The 24,518-nt window shown below is 38.2% G+C and overlaps 1 protein-coding gene across 3 annotated transcripts in view; it reads left to right on the top strand.

Moving 5' to 3' along the window:
• Positions 1-24,518, top strand: part of LOC136877382 (leucine-rich repeat protein SHOC-2) — a 135,606-nt gene that overhangs the window by 84,976 nt on the left and 26,112 nt on the right. For all 3 annotated transcript variants that reach the window (XM_067151375.1, XM_067151374.1, XM_067151376.1), the window contains exon 3: positions 5,689-5,818. In XM_067151375.1, coding sequence (XP_067007476.1) covers positions 5,689-5,818 — 130 coding nt within the window. The remainder of the gene's footprint in view (positions 1-5,688; positions 5,819-24,518) is intronic.

The following is a 24,518-nucleotide window of genomic DNA, read 5'->3' as shown; positions in this document are numbered from 1 at the left end:
GTTACCTGGTGATCGGACCGGGGCCAGCCTCGGCCTCCTTAAGAGAGCGAGGCAAGATTTCGTGGTCTTTTCGGTTCTCGTCAGTCTAGCGGTCGGACGCACTTTGGCAATCCTCCCTCCTGGGATGGCCTGCCTTGGGGTAAGCGCTGTTGGTTTCATTTCTACCTTAATTTAAATTCAATGTTTGGTTTTCTTTTCACATAAGAGTTTGCCGCTACTCACCCAGACTTGCCACTCAATTATTAAGATGCCTCAGCTTTTCAGCTGGGCCTCACTATTTGATTTTGGAGGCAATTCCCTTTTTTGTTTGGTTTTGTAAACAATGTAATTAGTAGATTAATTTTATTTCCCTCGGGGTTTGCCTCCAATCACTATGTATCGCTTGATGTATGCTAGTTTTTCCTCTACCCAGCACTAGAAATGTTTTTGGTATGGGAGTAAGTTAAACTGCCTCTGCATCAAGTTTTATAATTTCTGATTTCCCTCTTGTTTCCATTATGTAGCGCGATTATCTGAAAGCGCAGTTAAATTTCACTCAATATTGTATTTTAAATATCATGTGGTTCCATTTACTTTAATTTTTGTATTCTGGAAGTCGCATTATGTTAAGGTATATCTTTCCCTTAGCCTCTTTGACTTAAGGGAATTGTTCTTGGTAAATTACGTCTAATCCTGTTGGTTTTGAGATATGATAACTTGATTTTTGAATTGATGAATTTTATTTTGTAACGTTTCTTTTGCAAAGAATATCAACAGTACATGGGATCACCGTTGGTTTCTTTTAAAATCCGCAACCCACATCCCCCATGGCCCCGGTAGGGTTCCCACACCTGCTCCACATCCTTCCTTATAGGTCAAGTTGGTCAAGCTGATGTTAATTTGTTTATTTCTAGATGCAGTGACCTGGTGTGTTGGTTTGTCTTAAAGGTGCCCAAATTCCATGTAATTTAAGTTTTGTAATCATTATTTCTTTATCATGTCTCATGTAACTGCAAGCCGGTTACAGTTATCATTATTTCACTTCGTTTTGTGGAATCTTTCTCTTGTTTTAGACACTCATCAAGTTGTATGCAGAGGGAGCAACAGTCCTTACTGGGAGTCTTGAAGCAAGATTAAAACAAGTGTTAAAAACTATTCAAAAATAAGACTAGGTAGTTTGTAATGCTGGATCTATAACCCTATCATTGTACATGGCAGACAGTTTGTTTGTACTTAATTCAGAAGGCAAATACTTTCTCAGCCTTGACTTATTGCGGCAATAGTGAGATTCAACACACACAAAGGAAGAAATAAACTTCTCAATGCTTTCCTATTTTTGGCCGGAATATTTAGGTCTTTCTATCACCCCCGCGATTTTCAACAGGTGCGTTACCAGTTTATGCATATGTTTTAGCTATGGTATCAACACGCTTCCTGGAGACATGAAGGATGTTCAGAAATGCTCGCTGACATACTGGAACCTTTGTACCTTTACTGTTCTGAACGTAAAATTTAGTTTGAAATTGCTTTCCTGTATGTTTTTCATTCTTTGGCTGCCTCCTCTGCACAGGTACAATTTCAATGTACTTCAAATAAACGCATTTTGAGCACTGTAAGTTTTATTGTAGTGGTACTGTTCATGGAACACCTTTATTTCATTCATGGATAATGTCCCACATCTGAATGCTTTTGTTATGTGTTTATCTTTACATGTAGGTGGTGTAGGCATATCCTTTGGGGCATACCTATTTAGGAAAAAACGAAAGTAAATTAGTTCTCTTTTAAACATCACATCATGCAGAAATTTTCATTGTTGAAGTTCAAACGATTTTCAATGAATGGATAACAATGCGTTATTAATTGATGAAATAATGAGTTTATTTTCATTTCATATGGATATTGACTATACAAGAGTATATAAGTCCATTTCCCAATTTAATTTCTACCCGGTAAAAAAAATATTTACTGACTGAATGCTATTACCTCAGTTTTTTTGCAACAACTGATTTCCATTTCCTCTGATCGTGGGTCCATTTCCTCGCTTTTGTGGGTGACACAGGTGTCGGTAGCATGTCGATCACAGGACACACTGAAGAAAGTTAGAGTTTGTTTTGGTCATATAATATGTTCGTGCATGTTCATATACTTTCAAAACACTGAAAATACCTCCAGTATAACTCTAAAACTGAAAAATAGGCATGCATAAGCAAGACAGTCTCAATTTATTACTCAGTTGAACCATGACTTGAGCAGAAAGAGCTCATTGGTAGTTTTGAAGATTGTTCCTTTTGATACCAACAGATGGCAGAGATTGCTCTGTTTGAAAGTCACACTGTACTTTCGTGCTCTGAAACGATGGGATTTTGTTCTTTTTGAAAAAGACAAACAACATAGTTTTATAGACAAAAAGTGGAGATTGCTCCTTTTGATACCAAAAGCCTCAAATAGTTTGTTTTGTTTACTGTTTGGGACAGCTGATACAGAAGGAGCTTGGATGGAAATAGGTGTTACAGACCTCACTCATTTATCTCTGAAGATTAATAAAAGCATGAAATGTCTAAATCTGACATGAATGCACAAGTTGAATACAATTTCTTAGGAAAGCAGTACATTTGATAGCAACTTATCAGCATGTACAGACAAACTGTAGAAAGGCAATAATGACCTAGTTAGGAAACATTATGTTCTTTCTAAAGTAATTGACTGCACCAGCTTTGTGGTACATTTGAATTGGCTCGTAGGAGTCATGATGTTTCATTCGAGTCAGTAAACCTGGGGAGGTCCCGTAAAGTTTAGTTCAGAACTTGACATTGCTCTTAGAGACCACTTCTCAAAAACTACTGTTTTTAATGCCAGATCAAAAGAAGAACAAAATTATTTTTCTTTTATGCTAGAAATGTGCCAAGAAAGAGAGGAAAGGCAAGTATCAGAAGTGAATTTTGTGTCTATCATTGCTAAAGGAACAACTGAAATTGTGGCAGTTTTCCAGTTAGTATTGATTTTGAGGGAAGGGTGCCAAAGTGGATTATGGAAACCAAGGTAGATGGCGAGAGGCCCAGACTAAGATGGTTGAAAATGATCAAGAATAATATAATTAGAAGAAACCTGGGTTGGAACACTGTTACGGAGGAACTGTGATGGTTGGATAAAGGAAAGATGGAAAGGTGCTACTAACATCTCAACCTGGCGGGAGCTGGACGAGGGAAATGAATGATGATGATGATGATGATGATGATGATGATGAAAGGAAGAAATAAATTTGGACGAGGAGGTGCCTTGTGTGACCTGCAGGCACAATTCTGTTTGCTTTAGTTAGTGTCCATTGGACAAAAGAGCAAAAAGTTGAAGTAGAGACAATACAATTAAAACTTAACATCCTTCTCCTTGACTCTGGAGGCCTTGGAATGAACTACACTTCTAACATGGTCTTTTTATCTCGAGTCTAGTTACTATGGAGTGACATCACTGATAGATTTGATGCAATTGGAATCATCAATATTGTAATAAAAAGTATTGATAGGCAGATCAATCATTGTTGACTTTATTTAGGTTCACTTGGTCAATACAGATTAATACGACTTTTTTCTTCTGTTTTGTATATGCATTAGACGATACTGTGGTCATCAGTATTAACCAGCTTGCATTGTCCAGTGGTACACCAGCTGTATGCCAGGCGAGGTGGTGTGTGGCACCATACTGTTCACAATCTCAGCTGCTCTTTGCTGAGGATAAGCCCGCCAGTAAATAAGGAAGTTGGTAGAGGCAGAAGTCATACCTTTCTTTCAGCGCACTCGATGTTATATGCCTGCAAGACAACGCCAGGAATGGTCAGACTTACTTTGAAGTACAGTAAATATGGCTTCTTCCATAGCCTGCCCATTTGCCAGACATGCCACCTCATGAATATGTGTGGAATAGGTTTGGTCAACGGCTAGCTCGCCCATGTTTTCTAGCATCTATGAATTATGGAATCGTATTCAAGTAACATGGCAGGTCATTCCTTAGTAAAACATTCAAGGCATCCTTGATTCAATGCCATGAAATATAGTAGCTCTCATTGCAGCTTCTATAGGTTTCATACAATACTGAAGTTTCCACGTGTATTAGTCTGAAACTTTAATCATTCCTTTACAGTTTATGAAAGCAATCAGAACCATATCTGTACAGGTCTTGAAGGCCCTTGGAGGCACTAAATGGGATATAGTGGTTAGCTTTACACCTGGCCAGCTTTGCCCTCAGGAATTAACCTGTGGTATTCTTTTTTGGTGTAAGCTGAGTGAACCTCAGTGCTATGTACCTCTCCAGATGTGGAAATCTTCTTTCTAAAATTTGTCAACTCCTAACGGGGAATCAAACCCACATTTTTCTGGGTGAACTGATCATGCATTTACTGCTTTGACTAGACAGCCCCTGTACAGTACATCAATATTGGTAATGTTTAAAATAATTATGATTCTGTTCTCAAGAAGTTCTGAACTTACGTGCATAGTGACCATGGGACCCCTAGCCAAGTCTGGTATTGCTTCCACTTGCATATGCCAGCCTCCTCGCTTTTATCTTTTCTATCTGACTTTCTTTTGTCAATTTTCATTCTCTCCCAACCTCGATAGTATCAGGTTTACGAGGCCCGCGGAGTCTTTCATTTTCAAGTCCTTCCTGGCCCTACCCTTTGTTTTGCTGATACCTTCATTCTTCAAAGTATTGGACTGCTTCTCTTTTTCCTCTAGTCAGTGTTAAGAGTGAATGGTTGCCCAGTTGTACTTCCTCTAAAAACAACAATCAGCACCACCACCTGTTCTCAAGACTCCTTCATAGTATTCCAGTTTTCATAAACATAAGTGCATTATGAAGTTGTGCAGGAATTACTGTTGAAATTTAGAAAATAAGTGTTTTAACATTGGAATAAGTGAAGAGATAAATGTGAAGTGAAAAATCTTAGTTATTACACAATAAAAAGACATTTAAATGAGAAAGTAACTAAAATACGTGTAGGACTCTTTCAGTATGGTATGTAACTCTTATTGATATCATGAGTTCTGGAAAGGAACAAACAAGTGGCAAATCAAGATATATATACAGAAAGATATGCTGTACACAGAACAAAATCTTATGATTCAATAGTAAGTACTTACTAGCATCCACTATCAAAGAGTTTTCTTCTTCTTAGGATGCCGTCTCCCTACAAAGGTTGGCGATCCAAATCATAACTCGTGAAGCAGCGGCTCGAATGATAATGGAAGTTCATCCATACCATCAGCTCAGATCTTTAAGCCAGGAATTTCTCCGTCTCCCCACAGATCGCTTTCCTTCAGCTTTCCCCTCGATGAGTTGGAGAAGTTCATATTGTTCAGCTCTCATTATATGGCTGATGTACCTGAGCTTTCATTCCTTGATGGTTGTTAGAAGCTCTTTTTTTCTTATTTAACAAATTGAGGACTTCCTCATTGGTTTTCCTTTCTACCCAAGATATTCAAAGGATTCTTCTGGACGAGTACATTTCAAAAGTTTAAATCCGCCTCTCTAGCAAACGGCTGAGTGTCTAGTCTTCAAAACCATACAGAAGGCAGGGAAAACATAGCACCGCAACATTCAAACTCAAACTCCTGGATAAGATTTCATTCTTGGAAGTGCAATGATTAAATAGTATTATTAAACTTCTTATCTAGTTCATAGTATGACTATCTGAATAATGTATTATTTAATTTTCAGGTGGTTAACTCTTGAAAACAATCAAATAACTAGCATTCCTGACAGTTTTACGAGCTTACAAAATCTTATTCATCTCAATTTGAAGAAAAACCGTCTTGACAAAATACCAGCACCGTTAGCCCAGATTAAGGTGTGTATCCTGTATAATTTAACTTCATAGTATACAGTAGTAAAGTGCCAGTATTTGGTTTACAGTCTTAGTATCTTTGTTACATTTATATTCATTAGTTTATTGAGATGTTTACAAACTCTCAGAATTACAGTACTTTCCCTGAACAGATCCACAAAAATCAACTGAGATTGGGTTTGGGATTTAAATGAGTCAGTAATTGCTTTCTTACTGTTTTTGCAATTTTCTTGTTTTGGAAATTTTGGCCTCATATACTGGACTACGCTACTACTGGTAGCGGTAGTACTACAATGATTTCATTATGTACCCTCGTGGGGTATGGCGGGCCTCCTTGAGAGTGATGCCTACTCTCAGGCTAGGAGATGTGTTGCAGTGATTTGTAGTACAGATGTGAGAGGGCAGCAGCCATAGCCTATAAAAGGAACTGTCCCAGTATTTGCCTTTGTGAAGAGAATGGGGAACCATTCTCTGGACCTCCTAAATTCAGTGCTGTAAAGCCATGGTAATGCTGTTCCCACTATACCCAAAGTTACTCTGCTCAGCAGAGAGTCAGCCGCTGCCTGTTGCTGTGCATCAGAGGAAGGAAGGAAAGGGAGGGGAAGACAGAGGTAATGCTTGGTGCGAATGCACAAATTTATCGTTAGTGTTGCATAGTCGCTTCCCTATCCCAGTAGGCAGTGTACAGTTTGTTCTGCACAAATTGACTACTATGTGAACCCCATAGAAAGAGAAGATGAACTTGTACCAAGAATACAGGCAGCTAACTAGGTAATTTGCGACACACCAAACATCTTGAACAGAGTCCAAATGTTACTAATACACCCTTGTGAACTGTGCATCGAAGTAGGAGGGGTGCACATTGACCAAACATCTACTGTAATCAGACCATTGGGTTTCATTCCATTTACAATGTTGTGAGCGAAAGAATACATGAGGGTGGGCTGGGGGGAGAGCATGCATCTTCGAGCATGTTAAATAATAAAGAACGTTACTATGACCAACAGACAAGAGGGGAAACGATCTGGTTTATTCCTTGACTGACAAGCGTGTCTTAATTACGGTATGGTCTTGTACTGTGTGTGCGGTTACGTCTGTTTAATAAATTAACTATGCATATTGCCTGTAAGAGACAAGGACAATCCTGTGTGAGTTGAATGAGGCAACTTATGCATATGCGCAGAGCATTATCTCTGTCTCCCTCATACACACCAATTTCCCTCCCTCTCCTTCTCTTCCCTGAAGTATGGCAGCGGCTTGTGCTCTGGCATAGCAAATACGGCAAGTTCGTCAATTTGAATCGCGTGCCCAGAAGTAACAAAGTAATCTCATTTTCTCAAAAAGAAAAATTTTCTCCACCAATCTGATTGCATCATCATTCTTAACATAACACGAAAGGCATCCCTGATTGTTTTGTCATTATAGTTCTGATACACCCTGTATATTATGCTTGGCTAATTGTATGCCATTTAGTAATTTCTCTAGATCTTCTGTAAACAAGAGTTTTGATTTTCTCTTTTAGAATTGTGATTCCTTTTCCAAATTTCTCTTCGATTTCCTTTACCTATTGCCTCTTTATATCTACATTGAAATGGAGGGAGTGGGGATTGCAACCCTTTCTCTTTCTCCTTTCTTAGTTAGATCCTTCCATTTGATATCCTTCTATCACTGCTATTTCATTCTTGTTCAGATTGTTGATGAACCTTACTTACAGGTCCATATTTACCAAGGGGAAGACCAGAACAATGAGATGCCAAAATTTAGGGGGCAAGGTTTGTGTTAGAAAAGCTAATGAAATATACTCAAATTTCATTATAAGAGAGGGAAACCCCCTTTTAAAATTCAGTATCACTACTAAACATTTTTCTTCATCACAAAAGTACTTCCAAGAAACTATTGTGAAATGCTGTTCTCATACATAGACAAGTTACTTCAGAAATACATTTACAAGTTTAAAATTTTGTATTTTATCATTTCCTATCTCTGGATGTTGTGGAACCTAGTTAACATAAATATTAACCCATGTTTTATTTTGTTACTAAGTAATAAGATATTACCATAACGATTAGAAGAAGTGTTATCTCTTCTCCCTCAATAGCATGTATTGAATACAGGTCAGATTGGCATTCTCCACTTCGCAGCACTCCAGTCAACTTTGGCTACATGATCTCCATGTGTGTTTATGTGCGATATCTAAAGTTATTTAATCAGTTGATGTGTTTTTGTGGTGTTCTGTGCAAACTTTTATTGATATACAAGTGCCTACACTATTACTTCATAGTATTAATACCTGAAATGTTACTGCAGGAAGCATTAAGTGGAAGGGAATTGAATTTCTTGCCGTGTGTTGAGGTTATCTTTGTGTGATAATTTTCTTGTTATTTAATGGAAGTAAAGAGCAATTTATGCCTTACATTTTCCTGAGTGCTTAATGTGAGCAGTGAAGATGCCTTGCTGTTTTGTACCAGGATGCATATCAGGCTATAGGGACTGTAAAGAGGTAAGATGGTTTTTCAAACCCCCTAAAGACAAGGAACATTTTATCAAGTGGAAAAGGGCTATACCAAGGAAGGATAGGGAACTTACTGAAAAGTCCAACATCTGTGATGCTCACTTTTCAGAGGATTTAATGAAAAATGAAATGGCGTATGACTTTTAGTGCCGGGAGTGTCCGAGGACAAGTTCAGCTCGCCAGATGCAGGTCTTTTGATTCGAAGCCCGTAGGCGACCTGTGCATCATGATAAGGATGAAATGATGATGAAGACGACACATAAACCCAGTCCCCATGCCAGCGGAATTAACCAATTATGGTTAAAATTCCCGACCCTGCCGGGAATCAAACCCGGGACCCCTGTGACCAAAGGCCAGCATGCTAACCATTTAGCCATGGAGCCGAACAGAAGATTTAATTGTTGAATTTGACAATTTGTGATAGAAGGAAAGGAAGTACTTCTCCCAAGAACCAACGGGCAATTGAAAGACTATTCTGTTCCACATATATTTCCTAATTTGCCTTAGTATTTGTCTAGTACTGTAACTAAAACGAAATCCCCCCCCAAAAAAGAAAATTGGCTGATAATCTTCTGGCAAAGACATCCTCCAAATGTTCAAAATTTCTTGATTCTGAATTCCCTTGTGATATCTACAATATCCAATTCACTAACATGCCTAAAACTGATGATTCTAAATCTGAAGTGTTAAAATTATAATAACAATTAAGGAACCTAAAATGGAACTTGGCTAGAGTAAACAAAACGATTAAGTTAGAGAGGGCTAAAGTTTCTGTTCTGCAAAGTGAACTTGGTAGGATGAAACAGAGACTTTCAGGACAAGGTGCTTGTCAGTGTAAAGAAGGGCTATCTAGGAAACAAAATGTTATTGTGGACACTATGTTGCAAGTGTCAGAAAAAGAATCCCAGAGGTATGAGGTATGACAGTGAGTTTCTTTTAGATAGTTTGCTACACATGAAATCACCCAAGGGTTTATAGACACTGCCTAAAACATGGTTTGCCGGCCCCATGGTGTAGGGGTAGCGTGCCTGCCTCTTACCCGGAGGCCCCGGGTTCGATTCCCGGCCAGGTCGGGGATTTTTACCTGGACCTGAGGGCTGGTTCGAGGTCCACTCAGCCTACGTGATTAGAATTGAGGAGCTATCTGACGGTGAGATAGCGACCCCGGTCCAGAAAGCCAAGAATAACGGCCGAGAGGATTTGTCGTGCTGACCACACAACACCTCGTAATCTGCAGGCATTCAGGCTGTGCAGCGGTCGCTTGGCAGGCCAAGGCCCTTCAAGGGCTGTAGTGCCATGGGGTTTGGTTTGGTTCTAAAACATGGTTTGTTACCCCTTCCACCATAGGTGCACTTACAGAGGTTGTTAAAAGGTTTAAAATGCTCATATGGTGTAAATAAAAATGGTCTTCATGCCATTAAAGATTACTTCATTGAAGAAAGGGATGAGAATAAAAAGACAGGGATTGTCATTTTTGATGAGGTGAAACTAAGAGAAGATGTACAGTTTAATGGGTCCTCTTTGTTCGTAGATGGATTTGTGGACTTCAGTACTGTAACACCTGTTGTTTTTTTTTGTTTTTTTTTGTTATTTGCTTTACGTTGCACCAACACAGATAGGTCTTATGAAGACGATGGGACCTGAAGACCAGTGTAATGTGTTGGCTGACCATGCCCGTAATGTTTGTACCTCTCTTACACAGTTGGATTCAACCAGTTGCTGTCTTTGCTAGTAAAAATGGTACTCTTGGAGAGCTTTTGGCAATAATGTAATGGTTATGGCGTCCACCATGCCAATTCGCCGGGGGCGTCATCGTATCGGCCCCACCCCCCTTACGCTCGAGCGCGCCAATCACGAGCAACACTTGGTGCTAGGCTCTAGCCTCTGTCCGCGGTCCCACAGCAGAGGACGACGGAAATTACTCGACTATTAATCTGGAGTCTTCTATCTCGCAAGGTTCCTGGATACATCTAGCATCCTGACTGTTCTGGAAGGCCCAGAGCAGGTATATAAGGAGAGGAGTAACTTGGAGCAACAGTCAGTGAGGGAGAGTTAGTGACTGAGTGAGTGAGAGCGAGATTGAGTTCGCTGGAGCACAGTCAATGATGGCCTGGGAGAGTGCAGTCTGATGGAGTATCTGCCTGTTGGAGCCGAGGACTCGTTCCTGTTTCGTTGACGTCGTGCGTGTGTATCTCTTGGGACCGGCTGCTGGAGAAGAACCTTGGGTGTTCTGGAGTAGCGCGAAGGGAACACTGGGTGGCGACGTGTGAAGACTGCGGAGTTCGACAGATTGAGTGAACAGCGGATACTACCCCAACCTGCGAGACTGACGTGTAGGCTGTGGACCGTGACAGCGCTAACGAGTGTGACTGAGAGAGTGCACTGTAAATAATCGATGACTCTGTGTGTGTGTGTGTGTGTGTGTGTGTGTGTGTGTGTGTGACATGAGAAACTAAGAGAGAGAGAGCGAACCGTGTAAGTGTACTTGCGTAAGTTGTAAGCTCGGCTATCGTCTGTGTGTGTAAATGTGTAATTGTAGTGCTTAGTTAATAAATCTTAGAATAGGATGCTACCAGGTTCTGTACGTATTTATTTACTTATTTACCCCGCCAACACGTTACAATAATATTAATACAAATTATAATCCAACTTGAGCAGGCAGGGTGTAAAGTGGTAGGGTTCACATCGATGGCAGCCAATCAAACACACAGGCCTGGAGGTATTTACAAATATCAGGAAAGAAAGGATATGTTAAGTGTTGTTTCTCTAACCCTGTTGATAGAAGTAGAAAAGTATGGGCTTTTTCAGATGCAATACATATTTTAAAATGTATACGCAACCACTTCCATGACAAGCGTGCTGTCGTGTTCGATATAGACACAGTGGACTATCGCTTTTATAAACTTGTGTATAATACTGACAATTCATCAGAACTTGCTGGTGTAAAGGCATGCAGTAAATTGACTTTTGCACATATACATCCAACCTCCTTCCAGCGAATGAACGCCTGACTTGCCTTTCAGCTATTTAGCACTAGCATAGCAAAAGCCTTACATTTTTTTTTAGAGAAACTGGCATTTCAGGTTTTGAAGACAGTGAAGCAATTGAAAGATTCATGCAGGTATTGAATGATATGTCTGACGCTTTAAATTCCACCACACCATCATTTGCTTTGAGGGAAGTTTCAAAACACCATCAAATTTTACTAGACATGTCTGTAATTCTAAATAATTCAGATAGTACTTTTGCTTCCAACAGAACATTAGAATCATTGATAGTTACTATTCAGAGCACACTGGAAATTGTTGTTTATTTGTGGAGTCAACGTTTAAACTATGTATTGACAGGCAAATTTAATCAGAATCCACTAGAGAGACATTTCGGCATCATGCGATCACTGACCTGTGATGACCATCTGTCGACAGTTGATTTCTTGCACTTACACATATTACAATCTATTTATGTTCCGGTAAAAATATGTTTTATCAAAGGGAGGGAATTGTGAACTAAAGACAGAACCCTCCTTAACATCATATGTCAACCAGATCAGAATTCTGGCGATGAAAACTGAAAAGGAAAATAGGGATATAAAATCATCAGTGTTGGGAAGTTTAGAGGAAAATATTGTTTTTGAAAATGGTTGTGAAAGTCTTTCAGTACAGGGAGAACAATTACTCTGAGCATCCTATTTAATTTAAATAGCTGAAAGATTCAATTTTTTGTCTTGTTGTATTTGCTGTATTTGCTCAGTGATAGTAAGATGGTCAGTTGACCTATGATTTAAGTGATTAGGATTAGTTACAGTAACTGTTGCAGAATGAGAGCCTGAAGAGTTACGTGATGCACAGTACAAAAACATGCAAAGGACAAAGGCTGTTTTTGAAAATGAATGAATTAAACAAATTCAAAAACAGGAATGATTTTTTCAGAAATCAGAGTTGAGAAGTTTTGCCTAGCAACTTCGTACTTCCAAGTTCATTAATTCTGACTTGAATGATAATATTTTTAATAATGTTAGAGACTTACGTCCCACTGACTACATTTTTAGATTTTGGAGATGCCGAGGTGCCAGGATTTAGGCCTGCAGGAGTTCTTTTACATGCCAGTAAATCTACCAATATAAGGCTGACGTATTTGAGCACCTTCAAATACCGCCGGAATGAGCCAGGATCAAACCTGCCACGTTGGGGTCAGAAGGCCAGTGCCTCAACCGTCTGAGCCATTCAGCATGGCAATAATATTTTTAGTTCAAAAGATACAGGTACAGTCATGACCATAGAAAATTTTTTATCAGTTAATGACAGTGAGCCAGGTTAAGTGGTTCAGACTGTTGAGGCGTCCGTCATCTGACCCCAACTAAGCAGGTTTGATCTTGGATCAGTCCAGTGGTATTTTAAGGTGCTCAAATTATGTCAGCCTTGTGTCAGTAGACATACTGGCATGTAAAAGAACTCCTCCAGGACAAAATTCCAGTACCTCGGCGTCTCCGAAAACCTTCAGAAGTCAGATCAAAAATTAGATGTATGGCTTTTCAGGCATTTGCTCTATTAACCAGCATTTTGTCTTAGGTCGAACACTAGACTCGTCAGAGTGGGATGTGTCAGACCCTACCCACTGATGCTGGGATGTATGCAGGTGAACTTATCAGAAGCCTTTTATGAGGCACAGTCTGATAACTGCATAAGGGAGATAAGACTCCACAATGGAATTAATGCCCGCCTAGCAATTCCAAATGGAAATTCTAAGTTCCCATGGAGGGAATTAGATATTTTTCCACCAATAGAACATTACCACAACAGGATGTAAATGGATCAGAGAAGTAAGAGAGGATCTGAAGGAAATAGGCCTTACAACAGAAGACACCAAAAATAAGATAAAATTGAATACAAAACTCAAGAATACAAACCTCCGCTTTACCCTTACACAAAACAAACCAACAACACGCACATTTTCAACTGAGGAAAGGGCACGAAGATCGGAGCGTCTGAAGAAGTACTGGGAGGACCGCAAAGCCCGAACAATCCCTTCAAAGAGACCTGAACGACGGACTGACTAAAGTGATCCTATGTGGTCATAAAAGAAGAAGAAGAAGAAGAAGAAGAACATTCCCTCCATGGGAACTTAGAATTTCCAACCTTCAGAAGTGGTTATCAGTGTAAAAATGTCTTAAATGAGATTTCATAGTGGATTTGGTGTGTATGTAAACACAAGTGCTGCCAACACCTATATCATTGAACTGTTTGGAAGTTATAGCTGAACTATCGATAAACTGGTTCAAGGTTTACTATCTTTGCGTATTGGACAGGGAGCGCAACTGTTCCTCATTGTGCTATCTCTCTCTTTCTCTTTTCTTTTTTGTTGCCATTTCTTTAAATTTTCATCAATATGAGTCTCTGTGCAGAATGTTCTAAATCAGTGTCACACCATGATTTAAATGCCTAAATTCAGTGTTGTGATTGTAGTCGGTGGTTCCATGGCACATGTGTACAATTAAAGTGTTTAAAATCTAGGAGTGAAAGTGGAAATGGTGAAATGTCGTGGAGTGAATTATACAAACTACTTTGTTCCATAGACTGTGAAGTAAAACGAATAATGGAATCAAATCACCGATCAGAAGAAGAACTTGAAAAATTAGATGAGAATTCTGATCTTCTGAAAAAGCAAGCTGAAACCATCCAGGCATGTTTAATTTCTAGAGAGACTATTAAAAGTGAGATTGCTTCCCTGAAGAAGGAGATATGTGAGTTAAAAGTGCAAGTACAGTAGATGACCAAGAACAGTATGAAAGAAGAAATACATTAGAAATTTATGAAGTTCCTGATAAGCCAAATGAGGACACTTATGACACAGTGAAAAAAGTAGGACAGGCAATAGATATTTCTATTACCAGTGACATGATTGATGTTTGTCATCATTTGAAGAAAAACCCAGGCCAGACAAGCAGAGAAATCATTGTTAAGTTCGTCAGATGCAGTGATAAAGACCAATTTCTTCAGAAATGTAAAGTGAAAAGAAATCTAAGCACAATTGACATTGGTTTCAGTACTCCCTTGCCAATTTATATCAACAAAAGTCACTCCAGAAATAGGAAAATTATATTTGCTCGTGCAAGAAGAGTTAAGGGTTAGAAGAAATATGCCTGTCTGTGGGTAGACTATACTGGTGCTATTCGCCTAAGAAAAAAGTAGTCTGATAATTATATTTACACATTAAGAACACTGGATGATGAGAACTCTTCAGTGTAAAAAATGTCTTCTGAGAACAAAATTTCATTATTGTATTATCAAAATATGAGAGGTCTAAATTTTTCTGATTATGATAGGGAATATTTCGGGAATGAAAGATACATATACACCTTCAGGATGGTAGAGGATGTAAAGGGTCTGACAGTTCAGGTGATCTAATGAACGAAATTAAGGATAGTTTATTCATATATCATCAAAACATTAGAGGGTTAAACACAAAAATTACCGAAATATATGAGTTCTCTTGTAACTGAGTTCAATATTCTAGACTTGGTTTCACAGTGGTGCATTAGTGCAAAATAAGTATAATATACTGGCAGTATACTTTCTGCCAGATTCTAGTATTGAACTATATAAAGAATGTTATGACAGATTTGATAGCATAGACAAATTGTTGTACAGAGATACATTGATTTCAGGTGACTTTATCTATTAAACAGACCAATTCTTCAATTAAACCTCAAGTGGTTGAAAGTTACAATTTTCATAAGGCTAATTTTTATAAACTGTATGTTCAAATATGAGAGGAATCGTGGAGGGAATTGGACAACCTCAGGGATCCAAATGAGGCACTTACTTGTTTTTATAGAATAATTAATTTGGTGATGGAGGATGCTGTTCCAAAGAAAGGGTTTTATACAAGAACTTATCCATGTTGGTATACTAATGATATTATTTCTTTAATAAAGCTGAAAGAATATCACAGAAATCCATCTCAGTTTTCGGAGCATCATTTTAAGAAATAGGAGGACATCAGAAGAGAATCTAAATCTCCGATCCAATATGCATATATTGCCGAATCTGAGAAAAACATCAGAACTAGTCCCAAAGTTTTTGGAATTTCATTGCTTCCAGATTCAATGACATTTAATGGAACATCACTAAATAATAGTAAGGAGATTGCAAACAACTTTGCTGAGTTTTTTAAAAGTGTTTATTCAGACCAAACATCTTCTTACGTTATTGCTGAGACAGATAAATTGCAAGTACGGTATCTCACATCTTGCCAATATATAGTAATCAGCGAGAGTGAGTACAGAGAGGCAATTAAAAATCTAAAGTCGGGTAAGTCAAGTGGACCTGATGGTATACCTGAGTATATATTAAAAGGATGTTCTGAAATACTTATGAAGCCTTTACGTAAAATATATCATTTCATTATAAGTACTCAAATATATCCAGATTTATGGAAGATCAGCAGAGTATGCCCTATCTTCAAGTCTGGTGATAGTGCAAAGCTGGAAAATCATAGACCTGTACCAATATTTTGTGCTCCATGAAAGGTTTTTGAACAGAACATTTATTGCCAAATTTTTGCTCATGTAAAATGTTATATTACTCTCTTTCAACATGTTTTTTTTTCCTGGACAGGTCCACAATTACTAATCTTATGAATTTTGCTCAAGATATTTATAATGGAATGAAAAATAAGAATCAAACAGATGTTATTTACACTGATTTTTCAAAAGCCTTTGATAAACTGGATCATAATATATTATTGCAAAAACTTTCTAATTATGGCTTGTCACGTGAGCTTTTGAAATTAATATCTTCTTATCTCTCTGGTAGAAAACAATTTGTGATGTATCTCCAAACAAAATCATTTGTATTCAGTGTTACATCTGGTGTGCCTCAAGGCTCAAACTGAGGGCCCCTTTTTTTCACAATGTCAAATGTCTAATGTATGCTGATGATGTTAAATTGTTCAGAACTATCGCCACTCATGGGGATGCTTTAATATTACAGACTGATATCAATAATATGTATATGTGGAGTAGGAACAACAAAATGCATTTTAATATCAGTGAGTCTCACAGTAACCTTTTCAAGGAATAAGTCGACAGTACTATTTGAATATAAAATGGGTAACACTGTTTTAGGAAGGTTTAATTTAGTGAAAAAATTGGGAATTTTAATGGAAACTACATAGTCTTTCAAACGACACATTGATAATAATAATGTTATTTGCTTAACGTCCCACTAACTACTTTTACGGTTTTCGGAGACACTGAGGTGCCGGAATTTTGTTCCGCAGGAGTTCTTTCTTTTATGTGCCAGTAAATCTATCGACACAAGGCTGACGTATTTGAGCACCTTCAAATACCACTGGACTGAGCCAGGATCGAACCTGCCAAGTTGGGGTCAGAAGGCCAGCGCCTCAACCGTCTGAGCCACTCAGCCCGGCAGGACACAATTGAAAAAATTACAAATGAAGCCTATAGATCCTTAGGTTTTGTGGTTCGAAATTCGAGGGAACTAAAAAATAGTGTTGGTACATTAATTACTCACTCTAATACTTTTGTGCGTATTAAACTTGAATAGGCATGAGTTGTTTGGACACCTCATTATCAGTCCCATATAAATAAAATCGAAAAATATCTGAAAAAGTTTCTTCGCATTTTGTATTACAAAACACATCATACTTCAGCACTAAAATAAAAAGTTTCATACAATAACTTGCTAAATGAATTTAAATTTTCTTTGTTATGTAATAGAAGGGATATTCTGTAACAAATATTTTTGTACAAACTTATAAACACCGGTAATGTGAATGATGACAGTGAGTTACTTGCTAGAGTGAATTTTAATGTGAAAAGTGCAAATTTACAGACAAGACCTACGTTTTATTGTGAACACACTAAGACAGTGAGCCACAAAAATTCTCCAATAGTCAGACTGTGTAATCTTTTTAACAAAATTGCTGCATGTAATCCGAGAATTGATTTCACAATGACTCTTCGAGACTTCATGCATAATGTGGAAACTGCAGTTTCACACAGATAACATCTTCTGATAAAAAAATCAAATATTGCATCATTTAGTAGTTAGTGTAAATAAAAATTGTTTTTTTTTTTTAAATATTATATTAGACAAATTGTATTTCTGTATAATACTATCTATGCTAAATTTACTGAAGTTATTGTATTCTAATGTTTGTTTTTCTCTTTCTCTTATTTTTTCATATTTTGAATACTATTTTCTTGTTGTTTTTTACAACCGACCGACCGACCGACATGAATTATTTCTATAATTACAAATATGCTTTATTTAATTTTTTTATGTAACATTTTTTGGAAAACCTATTCACAAAATTTTGACTGGGTCACTCTATTATTTTATAAATACACATCAATTCCAAGAAAATAGGCAGGAGGGTAGAAATACATACAAATGGCAGGTCAGTGAGAATAGAGGAGCATGAACATACAACACTATGTGACCAAATTCCACATCTTCATAGGCATTCGTCTGTGTTCCTCCAGTCTGTTGTTCTTTCTACCATAATCCATTGTGTATGTGCCTATTCTTTTTCCTACAATCCTGTTTTTGATGTTGTTTATTCATACTTTAATTTCTTCCCTTTTTCTTCTTCTTCTTCTTCTTTTATGACCACATAGGATCACTTTAGTCAGTCCGTCGTTCAGGTCTCTTTGAAGGGATTGTTCGGGCTTTGCGGTCCTCCCAGTACTTCTTCAGACGCTCCGATCTTCGTGCCCTTTCCTCAGTTGAAAATGTGCGTGTTGTTGGTTTGTTTTGTGTAAGGGTAAAGCGGAGGTTTGTATTCTTGAGTTTTGTATTCAATTTTATCTTATTTTTGGTGTCTTCTGTTGTAAGGCCTATTTCCTTCAGATCCTCTCTTACTTCTCTGATCCATTTACATCCTGTTGTGGTATTTTTTGAGACGAGATTGTGTTGTACTAGTTGTTTCAGAAGTCTCGAATCCTGCATCCTCATGATATGTCCAAAGAATCCCAGTCTCCTCTTACGCATAGTATCTGTAATGGGTTCTAGCTCTTTGTACACGACTTTGTTAGGTATTAACCGCCACTGTCCATCTTTCTGGTATTTTTTGTTGATGCAGGTTCTTCCAATCCTCCTTTCAATTTTCTGAAGTTTGTCAGTCTTTGATTGTTTATTCAGGTAAAAGAGTGTTTCTGCTGCATATGTAGCTTCTGGTTTTAAAACTGTGTTGTAGTGTTTTATTTTTGTATTTATTGATAGATATTTCTTTTTGTAGATATCCCATGTTAATTTTTGTGCTTTAGCTAATCTATTTGTTCTTATTTGGATTGAGATTTTTTCATTTAGGTTATGTGTTATTACTTCTCCAAGATATTTAAACTGAGTTACTATTTTGATTTTATTACCATATATGGTGACTTCTTTTAGCTGTGTTGGTTTTTGCGGCATAATTTCTGTTTTTTCAAATGATATTTTGAGGCCAATTTTATTTGCAATGTTTTGAAGTTCTATTATCTGGGTTTTTGCTTCTTTCATGTCCACTGCTAGTAATGCTAAATCGTCAGCAAAACCCAGGCAATTTGTTTTGATTTTTCGGCCAATCATTATTTTGGGGGGACATTTCCTAAACCATTTCCTCATTACCATTTCTAGAGCACAGTTAAATAATAGTGATGAGAGCCCATCTCCCTGCCGTAGCCCAGTTTTAATTTCAAATGTCTCTGATGTTTCACCCCTAAACTTCACTTTTGATTTGGTGTTGGTGAGAGTCAATTTTATCATGTTTATTAATTTGGGGTGTAGTCCAAGGTGTCTTAAAATTTTAAACAGAAATTCTCTATGGATGCAATCATAAGCTTTCTTGAAATTATTATTATTATTATCCTTCCCTGTAAACCATGTGACCTGGCTGCAGTGGGGAGGATTGTACATCCCAGCGAAGCAGATAGGTGAGTTGCAGGTGCAACCATATCGGATGGATCAAGAGACCAGACTAACGAATGGTTCATCAAAAGCGGGGTAGGAGCCTTTTGGAAGTTGCAAGGGCAGCAGTCTAGATCAGGGTTTCCCAAACTTTTTGTCTCTGAGCATATCGTATGCAAGTCCAAGGTTCCCCTAGCCACAGAACATAATACTGCATTCATTAAACAAAAAAACAGAATTTTGCAATGATACCATGTTTAATTCTATTCATATAATTTAGGACTAATATTTAATTTCTTTGAAAGTTTATGCTCTGCTACCAAAATGCTACCTCAGACTACAGGGGTAACACCAAACAAGGCACAAACACAGTTAAAAGGGGAAGGTAAGAGTACAATACACAATATAAGAAAACACTACACACTCGGAAAAACAGTAGCTAGCATTACGCGGATCTCCAACAAAACAAGTACGTAACTATCAGTAGGGCCAACTAGTGAACGACAAAACGGGAAGATAGAAGGGCTGGGAACCTACCAAAGGCATGGACATGGCTTAGATAGCGGATTCCGAAATAAATCCCCGTGATCCTTAGATTTGAAAAATATTATTTACAAAATAATCTTACAAATACATTCTAAGTTACGAGCTATAAGTTCAGTGGTATGCATAGCTTATTTCGTAGCAGTGTAAATTCAAATTTCAAAATAACTATACATCTAGTTACCAATGCAGTAGTACAATGCAATTTACAGGTTATCCAAAGTCTAGCGTACCTCAAGTTATACAGAACTACCAGAGGCAAACCCCAAGGGAAATAATATTAAACTACAATATACATATTTTAGTGAAACACGAAATGGGAATGCCTCGGAAACGAACAGGTAAGTCCAGCTGAAAAACTAAGGCGTCATAAGTAACTAATTTGGTGAATCTAGGCGAGGTTAGGGCAGACTCCTGTATGAAAAGCAAATCGGAACATTACGGAAATTTTAGCAGGAACGGAATTCAAGAGTGCTTACCCGAGGAGAGTGCCATCCCGGAAACCGGGGGACGTCAACCAGATAGGCTGCTCGCAGACAGATAGACCAAGACCGACAGAATTCAGGATACCGAATTCATTCGAACACTGCCTCGCTCACTATATATAGGAAATTCCGGCCTTGGAGGTAGCCAATCAGCGTGCACGAGTTCCCTATCGCCACCTAGACTCACCAATCACAACTTTACTTTCGATCGCGAACTTTGACTAACATTCTAGAATACGCATGATCGCGAAAGTCGTATTTTTCCAGAATAGACAGAACACACTTTCTAGAACACATACCAACAAAGTAACACACCCTGTACAAAGTTATATAACTTTCTGGATCTTTCCAGGAACTATAGACAGAATTCTACTATTTACAAATGCCTATGTTACAACATTATACAATACAGGTTAGGTCAATAAAAATAAAACATCATATCGTATTTTACAAACAAAGTCTTCAAAAAAATACATTCCACTCGCATTACATAGTTCACTTGTAACAGGATGGATCAAGAGACCAGACTAATGAATGGTTCATCAAAAGCGGGGTAGGAGCCCTTTGGAAGTTGCAAGGGCAGCAGTCTAGATCAGGGTTTCCCAAACTTTTTGTCTCTGAGCATATCATATGCAAGTCCAAGGTTCCCCTAGCCACAGAACATAATACTGCATTCATTAAACAAAAAAACAGAATTTTGCAATGATACCATGTTTGATTCTATTTATATAATTTAGGACTAATATTTAATTTCTTTGAAAGTTTAATTTAATTTCATTTACATAAAGATACTTTTAAAATGCACAGAAATTGTAAGAGAATGTGACACTTGGCTAATAATTACAACAGTCTGGATCTGGAAACTTAATTGAAAAAATTAACTTGATGCGGTTGTTGGATGGAGCCGAAGATCAGCCTCTACATTAGTTCTGTTTCTGTACTTTGTTTTCATTAGTGTGAGAGCAGAAAAGGTACACTCACACAGATATGTTGTCATGAAAGGCATTAAACACAACGTTTCATTTCTAGAAATGGTAGGGTGTAGGGGATGTCATGGACCCAAAAATCAATCAGACATGGAGTTGTGATCATGAACTTCATGAACTTCATGGAGCCAAACATGCCACTCCATCTGGTTCTGCACCCATCTCATATTTCAATTTATTATTCACTTTCTCTCTCTGCCAAGATTCTTTGGCTAGTTGATCTTACTCAAGGGAAGGCAGTTGATGTTCAGTTTCAAAGAAGAGATTTCTTATCCACGAGATTATCTCAACCAGAGGAAGAAAATAAGGTCTGAGTATGATACTAAACAGTGAAGAGATAGTTCCTAAATTTAGTATAATGGTCTATGAATTGTATGCGTACATTAAAATGTTATTCTTCAAATACTTACAATTACATTATTATTGCAGACACCTTGGATTATCGTTGCGGCCCCCAGGGGTCCACACACCACAGTTTGGGAATGGCTCGTCTAGATGATTGACTGATATAGCCTTGTAATAATACTTAACATGGCTTAGCTGTGTTGATACTGCTACTTAGCTGAAAGCAACAGGAAAATATAGCCATAACTAACTCCAAAGGACATACAGCTCTCTCTGTATGAACGATGTACTGATGATGGCCTCCTCCTGGGTAAAATATTCTGTAGGTGCAATAGTCCCCCATTCGTATCTCCAGGTGGGGACCACACAAGTGGGGGCAACCATCAGGAAGGGGGATACTGACATTCGGCAAGTTGGAATGTGGAATGTTAGAAATTTGAATTGTTGTAGTAGGTTAGAGAATGTAAAAAGTGAGATGGATAGACTGAAGTTAGATGTAGTTGGTATAAGTCAAGCGATTCTAACTGAGGTGCTCCCACGGCCCCGGCAGCAGCCCCGGTGCCGTGCTATAGCACCATTGAGGTGGTGGGGGAAGGAGGGGAAGTGGCAGAGGCAGAACCATAGGTCGTCAAGTCAGCGCACAGCTTATGAAAACATAGTATTTATGACAGTTCTGTAAACATATAAACACACAATTTATTCTGTACATACTTTGCGTTTGCCTTAATGTACATTTAGCGTTTAAGTCGATTGCTGACATCATTTTGTGGCAATTAATTTACCAATAATGGGTACAATCGATTTGGCAGTAGAAATTCTAAGTACAGCCTCTAAGTCCGCATCAGACAGAGAAGTCCTAGTTCTCCATTGATTTAAATTCAGAATAGAAAACATCTGGTTTTTTTTTTTTTTTTTTTTTTTTTTCAGAGCAACAATAGCCCATAACGTGCTTGAACTGAGCCTTATAAAGTGTTGGGTTCAAGTATCTGTGGGACAGGGAGATAAAATATTTAAAATAATTATCATTGTGGATTCTTTTTTGCAATAGGTCTTATGATGATGATGGGATAGGAATGGGAAGAAAGCAGCCGTGGCCTTAATTAAGGAACAGCCCCAGCATTTTCTTGGTTTGAAAATGGGAAACCACAGAAAACCTTCTGGGTTCAAACCCACTATCTCCCGGATGCAAGATCGCAGCTGAGCATCCCTAACCGCACCACCAACTCGCCCGTTGGTTTTTTTTTTTCTTAGCAGCACATCTAAGTCTATTTATAAACTGTTCTTAATAATACAAAACCAAAAACAAAAACAAATCTCCTAAATTGCAAGTTAAACAATTCCTAATGAGTAAGTTATTAGTTATCTCTGAAGAACTCAGCAATTCCGATTTTAACTTAGCAATTTGTTCGGTTCTTGCTGCGCCAACAATGTCATCACAGGTGGAAACATGTTTATTGTGGTAGTGTCGTCGCACGGTTGAAGACTTTATGCTTAAAATGACATGACAAATTAAACACTGAGCTTTCCCTTCGGTAGTGAGTACAAAATATGAATCCACCCGTGAAGGATTAAACAAAATGTTTAACGAAGGAGAAACCAATTGCTCCGCTGTCTGTTCTGTCGAATAGATTCTACTGAGAATGACACACACAGGGAGAGAATGAGAATGAATGTACTGTCTCTTATGCACACATGCACCACCACTGCGTGGTGAAGGAGGGGAACGGTGCTGCTGAGTGCAGCACTGGTGTGCCCCAGCGCTAAGTGCTCCAGTTGGAAAGGCCTGGTATAAGTGAAGTATGTTTGCAGGATGAGCAGAATTTTTGGTCAGGCGACTGCAGAATTATCAATACAAAATCAAACAGGGAAGTGCAGGAGATGGTTTAATACTGAATAAGAAAATAGAATAACGGGTAAGTTACGACCGCTGTATACGTCGACGGAACCTGGAGACACCGGAAGAAGCAGACGTGGACTCTCACAACAACTTGTTGGTCATGAAATGCCATCTGAAGTTGAAGAAATTGAAGATAGGAAGGAATGCAAGGAGATGGAATCTAGACAAGTTGAAAGAAAAGAGTTTTAAGGGATTGTTTCAAGGAACATGTTGCACAAGGGCTAAATGTAAGGCTGAAGGAAAAACGGTAGAGGAAGAATGGACAGTCGTGAAGAATAAGATCAGTAGAGCTGTTGAAGAAAGGTTAGGAAGAAAGGAAAGATCATCTAAGAATCAATGGATAACTCAGGAGATACTAGGCCTGATAGATGAATGACAAAGTACAAGAATACAGAATATTAGGAAGGCAGAAAAGAATACATGTGATTAAAGAAGGAAGTAGACAGGAAGTGCAGGACAGCTTAAGAAGAATGGCTGAAAGAGAAGTGCAAGGATGTTGAAAGTATTGTCTTAAAAAAGGTACATGCTGCGTACAGGAAAATCAAGGAAACCATTGGCAAAAGGAAAACTAGATGTATGAATATTAAAAGCGCAGATGGGAAACCACTTCTAGGGAAAGAAGACAAGGCAGAAAAATGGCAGGAACATATCTAACAGTTGTATCAAGGTAAATATGTAGATGATATGGTTCTGGAACAAGAAGAGGCTGTTGATGCTGATGAAATGGAAGACCCAATTTTGAGGTCAGAATTCAAGAGCTTTGAGACATCTAAACAGGAACAAGGCACCTGGAATCGATGACATTCTCTCTGAATTACTGACTGCCTCACGAGAAATCAGCAATGCAAGGTTATTCCATTTAGTGTGTAAAATATATGATACAGGAGAAGTGCCATCCGACTTTTGGCAGATATACCTATTCCCAAGAAAGTGGTGCTGACAAGTGTGAAAACTACCGCACCGTTAGTTTAATATCTTACGCCTGCAAAGTATTAACACATATTATTTACAGAAGAATGGAAAGA

The sequence above is a fragment of the Anabrus simplex genome, chromosome 7 (genome assembly GCF_040414725.1).
Source record: "Anabrus simplex isolate iqAnaSimp1 chromosome 7, ASM4041472v1, whole genome shotgun sequence".
Classification (NCBI taxonomy): Eukaryota; Metazoa; Arthropoda; class Insecta; order Orthoptera; family Tettigoniidae; genus Anabrus; species Anabrus simplex.
This window is presented reverse-complemented; position numbering and strand designations above follow the sequence as displayed.